Raw genomic sequence first — 10269 nt, forward strand, 5'->3', positions numbered from 1 at the left:
GCTCGGGGCCGCTCTCATCCCTCTTGCCGGGCAGCCTCAGGTCCCAGCACCCGGCTGTGCCGCCATGGAAGGTCTGGGCTGGTTTTCTCTCCACAACTTTGCCTCAGTCAGCATTTTCCAAGGCAAATCATGGGGGTTTTTTTTGCAGTAGCACGGACAGCATGGATGGAAAGCATCCTCTTCCCTTCCCCAGAATGGGTGTATTTGACCCCAAATCCACCAACACCAGGCAGGGCACAGCGGCTCCGTCCCCAGGCTGTGCCAGCCCTGCTGGTCCCAGTTCGGGCAGCGTTGTCCCTTCCTTCCCCAGGGATGCGGGTGGCATCGACCCCACACAGCCGGCACGGGGCTGGGAGCGCTGCACAGCGAGGGGTGCCCCAAGGATGCTGTGGATGGTGGATGCGGTGACGCTGGAGGACTTGGCTCCCCAGTGACTTGATGCCATGTTATCTTTGGGATGCCACCATCGCTGGGTGGCTCCGATGGGTCGCCAGGGAGGGGACGGGGCTGCCCCTCTCCAGGAACCGCAGATCACCTGCGCCGTGGCACTATCTCCTTGCACAATCTGCCGCAACACTCCGTGGGGAAAGGATTGCTTTCTTCCCAAGCCCTGATTGCCGAACTGGCCGGCTCACAACTTGGCGAAAGGGGAACCTGCAGCTTGCTAGGTGGCCTCGTGATTCACGACGGAAAAATAAGACCTTGCCCAACAGCGCAAGTTCGGAGCCAGAGCCACAAATCCCAGCTGGAGGTGTCTTTCCCGATGTGGCGTGGGATGTCAGGAACGGTCCCTGCGGCGCGGGCATCACCACAGCTCCGTGCCTGCTCAGGGTGCCCTGGGAAGGGGTGCCATGGGGGTGTCCTGTGGGGGTGCGGGAGGTGGAAGAGCAGCAGCAGACACAAACCAACCCAACCCCAGCGCCCACGGGCCCTGGAAGCGGCCACCTGCCAAAGCCGCCGCAGCCTCCCTCGCCGGCACGGCTGCCAGCACCGCCTTCCCGCCCCACGGCAGCGACGTGCGCCGGGGCTCTCGGCAGAACAGGTTTTGCCACGCCGCCGGGTGCCCCACGCATGGCTGTGGCCAGCCTGGATCTGGCACTTGCCCTCCGAGCATCCCACACGCATCCTCCCTGCCTGATGTGGAGATGGGGATGGCCAGAAATAGCCATCCTGGGGATAAACCCTGAGCGAGGTCACGAAACGGGCTCGTAGGGTGGGACAGCCACAGCGCATCCCGTGGCCAGCGGAGCACGGGCAGCCCAGAGGCCTGTAAATGGATATATTGCTCTGGAGAGGCTGAGGCAAGCTGTCCCCTTGGCCACCAGCCATCAAGTACAGTGCCAACCCCTCTCCCAGATGCAGGGCCCACAGGGATGCTCACGCCTGGACCGCTGGGCCGTGGAAGAGAAGAGAAACTTTTTCCAGCATCACTGTGGCTGGTCCAAATCCCGCATCGAGCAGGAGAGCGGCTTTCCCGCAGCGCTGCCACGTTACCAGTGAGAAACGGCTGGCGACAGCTCGGAGAGTTCACTGTGGTGGGCTGCGTCCCACCAGCATCACACCGTCCCACCCTGAGGGGACCATGATGGGTCCTCGCCTCCAGGAGCTCCGGATGCCGCCCACGGCGCATCCCAAGATGCCGGCAGCTTCTGGGATGGGCAGAGCCGCTGCGGAGGCAGATGTGCCATGGGGCTTTGCTTCCTGCACCCTTTGCCAGCACCAAGGAGCCGCCACTTCGGGATGCCACTGAGTCAGGGCTGGCAAATGCCTCGGGGCGGGGGGGTTGCTCAAGAGGGGAGGGGTTGGCAGGCAGCGCCAGTGGGAGTAGCAGATGCGGGACACAGGGATGCCACCCCCGGGATGCCAGGAGCAGGGCCAGGCACAGGGGGGCTGCAACGCTGAAGCAGCCCCATGGCAGGCACAGAAAATACCGGTTTTGGGAGGAGAGCCGGGAGGTCCTGCCTGCACCCAGCTCATCCCCGGGGAGCAGGCAGCCAACCCTCCCCACCCAGCAGAGCAGCCTGGGGTAACGCACCTCCCCAGACAGCCCACCGCCCACCCCAGCCCGGAGCATCCCTTCCCCAGCAGGTGCGGATGGGGAAACTGAGGCACAGCAGCCAGCAGTGATGGAAAAGTGCAGCAGCATCAGAGTGGCATGAGGTGTGTGGGGGGGAGAAACCAAAACGCGAGCGGAGGCAGTTAGTCACCTGCTCGGACCGAAAGGAAAGGAGCGACTCAGCGAGCAAAGGGAGCGGGAGAGGAGCGGGTAGGAGGCGTGCCGGGAGCATCCCACGCCACCGGCTCACCACACCACCGCCGCTAAAAATAGACGCCGGGTTGGCCACTGTCATCTTTACAAGAAATGCAATTTTCCAAGCTCCCGGGAAGGATGGCTCCCACGGTCCGGCTGGCACCACGACCCCCCGGCCCGGGCACCACGACCCCCCTGCAGGACTGGGAAGCAGTAGGGCTTGCAAAAGAAGAGAGGAGGAAAAAACCAAAAAAAAAAACCAACCCCAAAACAACAAAAAAAGAAAACACCCAACCCAAACCACCCCATCAAGAGGTGGCGGGGCTTAACAGCGCAGATCGCACTCGCTATCTAACACCATCTAATAGCAATTAAAGAAAATCCACGCGCAAAAATATGACGGTGCTTTCGCCTCCACACCCCGCCCCCCCCCCCCTTCCCCGCTGCCACAGCCCATGCTGCGCGGAGCAGAATGGGAGATAACGATCAAAAAAGAAAGTCAAAGCTCTCATCAAACTAATGCAACATCTGCAGCTGATAACAGGCGCTGGGGAGAGCTCGGCTTCTCAGCCCAGCTTGTTTCGCAGAGCACACGGAGGGGCGGGGGGGGGGGGGAAACACCTTGAGAAAAAAACCCCAAAAATATATGCAGCTGCCCCCCCCCCCAATCAGATAATTAAAGCATCTGCCTTAATCACATTTGCAATGGAACAAATTGTTGGAGCCCTTTTGCCCCTCTTTGCTGTGTTTGTTGTTGTAGCGAATCCTGCTCCGGTCTGGTGGGGAGAGATAAGTGGTTCTTATCTGCCCTGGCAATCTCTATCAGGATGGAGATCGGGCCTCGGCGCTTATCGGCAGCTCAGATCTACTGTAGCTGAAAGCAGAATAGAAAGGGAAAAGGAAAATAAAAAAAAAAAAAAAGAAAAGAAAAGAAAGAAAACCACAAGCAGGCCCCTGCAACTACTACAAAAAAAAAAATGTTTGTTTCCAGTTAATTTCAGAAGGGAAAAAAAAATAATACACGTATTAGAGCAACAACAGGGAGGGAGACGCACATCAGCTAGACGAGATCAATCTCCCGCTTATCAGTTTCCCCCATCGGAAGACCCGGCGCTGCGAGTGCACGCACAGGCAGCTGCCAGCAGCCTCGCTCATCAGCTGTCTGCCCGCACTCCCATGTTTGAAGTTAATAAATATAACAGGCTATCTGGGTTGGAGATCAGCTCCTGCTCTCTATCAGCCCCTCACATCTATCTACCAGCAGAACAAAAGACAGAAAAAAAAAAAAAAAGAGGAAAAAAAAAATCAACCCCTATAAAGCAGCAGCAGCTGCAGGGAGGTTGCTGGGTTTATAGCCACAGATGGAGCAAGGCGTGGGGGGGGCGTGAAATGCAACTGCCCCCTCCCACCCCAGGCAGGTACCCGGCAAAATTAAATAAATAAAGAAATGCTCCGGGTGCTTTCTCCGCTATCAGAAGCCACCGTCGAGACGCAATTGGCTCTCAAAGCCTCACCACCGCGTGCCACCGGGCAGAGCGGGTGCTCCCAGGGTGGGTGTGCTCGGAGGGACCCCCGCATTGCTGGTGCCCCCGACCCCCTCCATCGCTGCATCGCTCCAGACCAAAAAGCAAAGAAGAAAAAGAAGAAGGTTAAAGCAGCGGGTTAAATATAGTCCGGTGTCTGATCTTTGTCTTATCGCTCTTGGCGATCGCCCGCTCTCCCGGCAATCTCCCCTGCGAGCCTATCTGCGCATCGCATCGAGCTTTAAAAAAGAAAAAAAAAAAAGGCACAAAACAAAACAAAAAAAAAACAACACCCAAAACCCAGCAGAGATGAAGCCAGAGCGAGAACATAGCGTCACCCAGGAAAATAAAATCAGCAGATACCAATCTGGAGGAGGTTTTTAATGCTCCAGCCGAGATGATAAAAAGGATAGACTTTGTGGAAACAGGTCCGGTCTGTACATGAGAGGAGTCTGGTTACCGGAGCCCTGATTCATGCATACCTTCCCTCGGCGGGGAGAGCTGTCGGAGGCAGCGGCAAAGCGCTCTCGCCGCGCTCGCCGCCTCTAATGACTGTTTTCATGTTGACACATACAGGAAGGGTTCCAAGCTTTCAGCTTTTAATCAGTTTTGGCCATCGCCGGCGGCCTGAGATCAGCCTCCCACTTTATCATTTCTTCACATCTCTGCAGAAAAGCAGCAGAGGAAGGAGATACAAGCTGCCTTCGCCCGGCCAAGCTTGCCACGGCCTCATCCAGCCCCATTTTTCCCCCCTCCCAAGGTCCACGCCGGTGGGTACCGCGACCGGATGGGCGTCCTGCCATCGGCGTGTCCCCCACGCATGCAGCTATCGCCCACATCACCATCGTTATTTTGGCATCCGCGACGCTACCGCTCGCTTCGGTCTTAACGCACGCTCCCGGTTTAATGAGCTGGAGTTACTCAGGGAGGGATCACCGGGCAGCCGGGCTTTTTGCCGAAATAAAGCTGCGGAAGTTGGATAAAGCTAAAGGAGAAAATGATCACCCAAAAAAAAAAAAAAAAAAAAAAGGAGGCAGCTGGGACTATTTTTAACTCTACCCGGGTAAAAGTCTAGCTGAGCTTTATCACCAGAGCAATCACCCCAGGCAGGGAAACAGGTAGGTGCAACTCAGCCTTGCAATTATTTCAAGAGAAAGATAAAGCTAGATTATCACACGGTGGCCAGCCTTCCCTATCCTCCCATCTCCCTCTTATCGCCAGCTTCCATCGACTCGAGGGGGAAAGAAAAGAAAAAACCCACACACACACCTCCACACCAGAAAGGAAAGGAGAAAAGCCGAGCTATGCCTGTCACCGAAAAACTTCCAGCACTTCGCAGAATTTCTCAGTGCAACCGACACATCCCCACCAGACCGAAACCAGATCCCGGCCGACGGGTTGGATTGTGGGGAGCGTGACCCTCGGGAGACGGTGTGTCGGTGGGGGGAGGCACAGATGGCAGGCAAAGTCCCGTGGGACCCCACGGTGGTCCCTCCCGCTGTCAGCCAGGGGTGTTATCACCCCGTCCCTACCCGGGATAGGGTGCAAAGCAGGAGCGGGAGGGGGGACACAACAGACGGGGCGACAGGTTTAGGCCAGGGTGGTCAGTGGGGACGATGGCGGCCAGCGGGGACGATGGCATGCCACATCCAGCAGCACCCATGGCGAGTAGGGGGTCCCTGTGTGGAAGGGGGAGCCCCTGGCAGGGTGAGGGTGCCGTACCCGGGGTGAGGAGCTGCTGGCAGGGCTGGGGAGCCCCGGGGCGGGGGGTGGGTTTGGGGAGCCCCGGGGGGGTGGTGTCAGGGAGCCCCTCGCCCCGGCTCGCGGCGCTGGATGGGAGGCAGGCGGGGGAGATAAGATCACAATTTCAGGCCGTCCCGACAGAGCGATGTTATCAGGACGGGACTTGCAGAACGGAATATTTTAAAGCCTTATCGGGGCCCCCATCGGGAGCCGGTACCGGAGCCACCGCGCTGGCCGGGGGTGGGGGGGGAGTAGGCGGCGGGGAGGGGGAGGCGGCGGGGACGGAGACCAAAGCGGGCGGCCGGTAGCGGGGAACGGGCACCCACTGCGGCCGTCCCCGGTGGGTACCGGGGGGGGGGGGGGAGGAAGTACCGGGGAGCGCGGGGTGGCCGCGCTCCACCGGGGGCGGGAGTGCTGCTGCCGAGGGGGTGGTGCAAAAAAAATAAGCTGGGGGGGGGGGGTGTGGGTAAGTACAGAATGGGGGAGCTGGCGGTAGCGCGGCGGAGGAGCGGGGGAGGGGGAGGTGCCGGTAGCGGGAACTCACGTTTGATCTGCCGGGGGTTGCTCTGTTTCCTCCTGGACATCGCTCGGCGGGGGGCGAGCCCGGCGCCCCGGCTGGCGGCTGGGCGGGCGGCAGGTGGGTGGCGGCGGGCGGGCCCCCGGCTGCTCGCATGCCCGCCCGCCCGCCCGCGCTGCCGGGCCGGGGCCGGGGCCGGGGCGGGCCGGGCCGTACGCGGCGGAGCGGAGCCGCCGCCGCCGCCGCCGCGGGTTTTTCTCAATGGGGCGCCGCGGCCGATCAAACCCGCGGAACGTTCCACGGGGGCGGGGCCAGCCCCCGCCGCGCACCGCCGCGGCCGCCCATAGGCCGCCGCCCCCCCCCGCAGGCCCCGCCCACCGGATGGCGTAGCCGGCTGCCGCCGCCGCGGCGGGGCGGGGCGGGGCGGGGCGGGGCGGCCGCGGGAGGGAGGGGGGGCGGCGGGGAAGGGGGTGGTACCTCCCCCCCGGGGGCCCGATCCGTGCGGGGCTCGGTGGAGCGTGTGCCCCCCCCCGCGTCCCCCAAAATATCCCGCGTGTCCCCAGCCCTACTTTGGCGTCTCCCACGCCCCCCCTGAGCCCCCCAGCACCCTGCCTTGGGACTCTGACCCCCACCCCTTTGGGGTTTTATCCCCCCCACACTTTGGGGTCTCCAAGCCCTCTTGCATGTCCCCAACGGCCCCTCGGGGTCTCTAAGCCCCTCCTTTGGGATCCAGCTCCCACTTTGGTGTCCCTAACCCACTCCTTTGGGACTCCAGTTCCCCTGTGGGGTCCCCAAGCCCCTCCCTTGGGACCCCAACCCCCCTTTAGGGTCCCTAAGCCCCTCTTTTGGGACCCCAGCCCCTTCTTTGGTGTCCCTAACCCCACCTTTGGGGTCTCAATTGCCTTTTGCACCCTCACGCTCCCTCTGTAAGGTCCTAAATTCCCAGAGGGCCACCAATTCCCCCTTCTGGGACATTTGTTGTCGTCCCGTCCCCCTCCCCCTTTTTTGGGGTCCCAAACCACCCTTTGGAGATCATCAAACCCTCCCGTGGGCCCCCAAACCCTTCCATGGGGTCCCCAGGGCTTCTTTTTGGCATCCCAAACCCCTCTTAAAAATCCAGCTTTTTTTGTTGATGGACAGTCCCAAAAGTGCCATTTGTGACTTCCAGGGTCCCCGTGCCCCCTGTCTCAGGGTGGGGGGGACAGTGTAGGGATGCTGAGTCCCTCTCAGCACCGTCCCAGCCACACAAGCCCATCCTCGCCATGAGGATGCATCCAGGTGGTGATTTTGAGGCTAATTGTGGGGTAAAGGGGAGTCATGTATATTTTGGCTCCATGACGGGAGTATTCCTGCTGTGAAAAATAACCATTTCTGCCAAACCTGGCCCTCGGCTGCGGCCAGTCTTGTCTTGGGAGGGTTTTCCGGCAGTGATGGCCGGTGCTCCCCAATTAGTGATGCGATTTTTGGATCAGTGGGGGAACAGGGGGCTGGTGCGCTGCAGGGACGCGGCACAGCACAGCATGGCACGGCCTGGCACAGCACGGTGGCTTGGCCGTGTCCCCTCCCCATCTATCCCTGGACATGGGGTGTGCTTTTTCTTTCCCCCCCCCTCTCTTTTTCTTTTTTTAAAGGGTTTTTAATTAACTTCCTGTTTCAATGGTGGGATAATGAGTTTTAAGCAGCACATGATTCCAGTAAAGAGGTCAAGCCGGCAATGAGGATGTCAAAAGAAATTAAGTTAGGAATTAAGAAGAGTTCCAGGGGAGAAAAAAAAAAAAATATCGAGGAAGGGAGACGCTGCCGAGGACAAGGCTTTGATCTCCCCCTGCTTGGCCAGCTGCCCCCCAAAACGATCCCGACGGCGTTTTTCACCTCGTTTGGCCCCGACTCGCAGCCTTCCTGGAGACGGTCCCACCCCAGGGCGGGCAGCTCCGCTTCCAGAGCCTTTCCCTTGCCCGCCGTGTGATGAAACCGAGCGACGGCTTCGCAGGGTCCGGCCCAAGGAGACTTGAGCGGCCTCTGCTTTGCGTCAGCCGTGATGGGCGCTGGCTCCATCAGGGCCCGGGCGATGGGGAGCTGAGGCTCCGTTCTGCTGCTTTCGGGGGGGTGTGTGTGTCTCCATCCCCCCCACCCCAGCACGGCTGTGGGTGTTTTGGGGCTGGGGGCTGCTGCAGCACTGCAGATTCAGCTTGTTCCTCCGGGCGCATCCGTGGCATCGCCCACTGACACCAGCCACAGCACCAGTGTTACTTACCTGGCACGTTTGCTTACGTCGCGACAATTAGACAAATCATTTAATTAAATGCAACACCATTAATTGCATGGACCTGGGGGGGCTGGGGAGCGGACACAAATAGGGCGCCCAAATTTCCTCTCCCCAGAGCGGAGCAGGGGGATGTTGGCTACTCCCGACTCTTTGTGCTAGGGGAAGCAGCGGCAGCGTCCTTCCAGGGCCTGAAGGGACAGACCCCGGTCGCTGTCACACATTTTTTTTTCGGGGGGCTGCATCTCACCCACACAGTGAGAAGCCAAAACAGCTGTGCTCGAGCCGTTGGGGGCTGAACACCGGTGCGCAGCCCTGCCCGGGGAGGGGAGCCCGGCTACGGGGAGGAAACAGGTTTCAGTCCTTCCCCTTGCACATTCCTTGCCAGTGTCCTTTCAATTAGCTTTTTGGCACTGTCCCAAAGCCTCTTAGATCCCCCCAGGCCTGAGAATTTGCAATCGCATCAACCAACGCCGGGCCAAGGGCCGGATCCCCGGTGCGGGGATGTCCCCGAGCCCCACATCTCCCTGCCCCATCACCCTGCGCATCCCACCCCGCCAGGCAGGGGACCCATGGGTGCTCCTTGCGTGGGGACAACCGCCAGGGTGCTGGTGACAGCGGCATGGCCGGGTGTTCCCCCCCGCTCCCCCCGATCCCGTTGTGTTTGCGGAGAGATTGTTATAGGGTAACAGAATAAATAGCGTGTTTTCCCGAGGAGTGAATTACACGCCTGCAGAGCAGAGATAATGCGCGAGCAGCCGTTTCCCCCATTGTGAGCGAGGTGACATCTTTTTATGGAGCTGTGTACATTTGTATTAGTGCCAATTAATCTGGGGTGATATTATTAGAGACGCGGGGAGAGGAGGTGTCGGCAGAGGAATGTAAATGGGGAAAGCTAAGGCGCTGCCTCGGCCATATTTCACGGGCGAGGGGCGGGTGGTGGGGATGCTGGGTGCTGCGCTGGGCACCCCGAGGGGGTCTGGGTGTCCGTGGGACCAGGGCTCCGCCAAGGCTGCAGAAACAGCTATTTCCAGCCGCAAAAAGTCACGTTTTAGGGTTTTGGTTTTTTTCTTCTTTTGTCCCAAGAGGGAGGAATGGCATCTCGGTGCCCCTGCCTGCGGGGCTGGGTGCGCTGCGGAGGGGCCCTGCCACCTACCGGCAAGAGAACCTGGCCCCGGGTGCCACTTGTCACCTGCCTGCGGCTCAGCCCCAGGCAGCTGCCGGCAGCCCATGGCCCTCGGCGGCTTGGGCATGGCTTGGGCACGTCCCTCTGCTGCTTGGGCACGTCCCTCTGCTGCTTGGGCACAGCTTGGGCACGTCCCGCACGGAGATGCTGCTGCGGGATTCAGGGCTCCCGGGAGCCGCGGTGGCAGCACAAAGGTTTTTGGGTTAAAACAAAGGACGCAAAACGATGCCGGATGCTACTGAAGCCCGGTGGGAATGTGCGGACGAGCCACCCCCATGCCCCAAAGTCAAGGCTGGGATTTCTCAGTGCTTATTTCCCTGCCTCCCCTATTGATCCCTGCTATAGGGATGATGCTCTAACTCACAAAAGGACTGATCCCCTCATCCCTGGGGGTCAGGCAGTGAAACGGGGCTGCAGCTTAAGGGGCATCGCTGCTGGCAGGACTGCAGCCCCCGGGTGGGTGCATGGCTCCTGCCTTATGTCCCCGGCTCCCCCGAAGCTGCCGTCCCTGCACCCCACAACCGCCGGGGCTTGGGGTTTCCCCGCCTGAAGGCAATTCAGCATCAGGGATGCAGGAGCCCGTGGGCGTGTGTGGCTCCCATCGCTCACGTACAGCCAGGGGGATGTGGGAGCCGGGGTTTAAATTCCCGCTGTGCAAGGAACGGCCAGATTTGACTCAAGAGCAAGAAAAAAATAATATAAATCTTTAGCCCCTGCTAGCTGCGTGACAACCATGGTGGATCCCGTTATCCTTCGGGCTTTACAGAGGGGCTTAAAGCATAGAAA

General features: G+C 60.2%; 1 protein-coding gene across 1 annotated transcript in view; it reads right to left on the minus strand.

Annotated features, from left to right (window-relative positions):
* The window catches only part of ZFPM1 (zinc finger protein, FOG family member 1), a 34813-nt gene extending 28516 nt beyond the window's left edge, over positions 1–6297 (minus strand). The window contains exon 1 of the mRNA XM_074582717.1: positions 6062–6297. Within this exon, the coding sequence (XP_074438818.1) occupies positions 6062–6101 (40 nt within the window). The 5' untranslated portion in view covers positions 6102–6297. The remainder of the gene's footprint in view (positions 1–6061) is intronic.
* Positions 6298–10269: the final 3972 nt, after the last annotated feature.

Source organism: Larus michahellis, chromosome 4, assembly GCF_964199755.1.
Source record: "Larus michahellis chromosome 4, bLarMic1.1, whole genome shotgun sequence".
Classification (NCBI taxonomy): Eukaryota; Metazoa; Chordata; class Aves; order Charadriiformes; family Laridae; genus Larus; species Larus michahellis.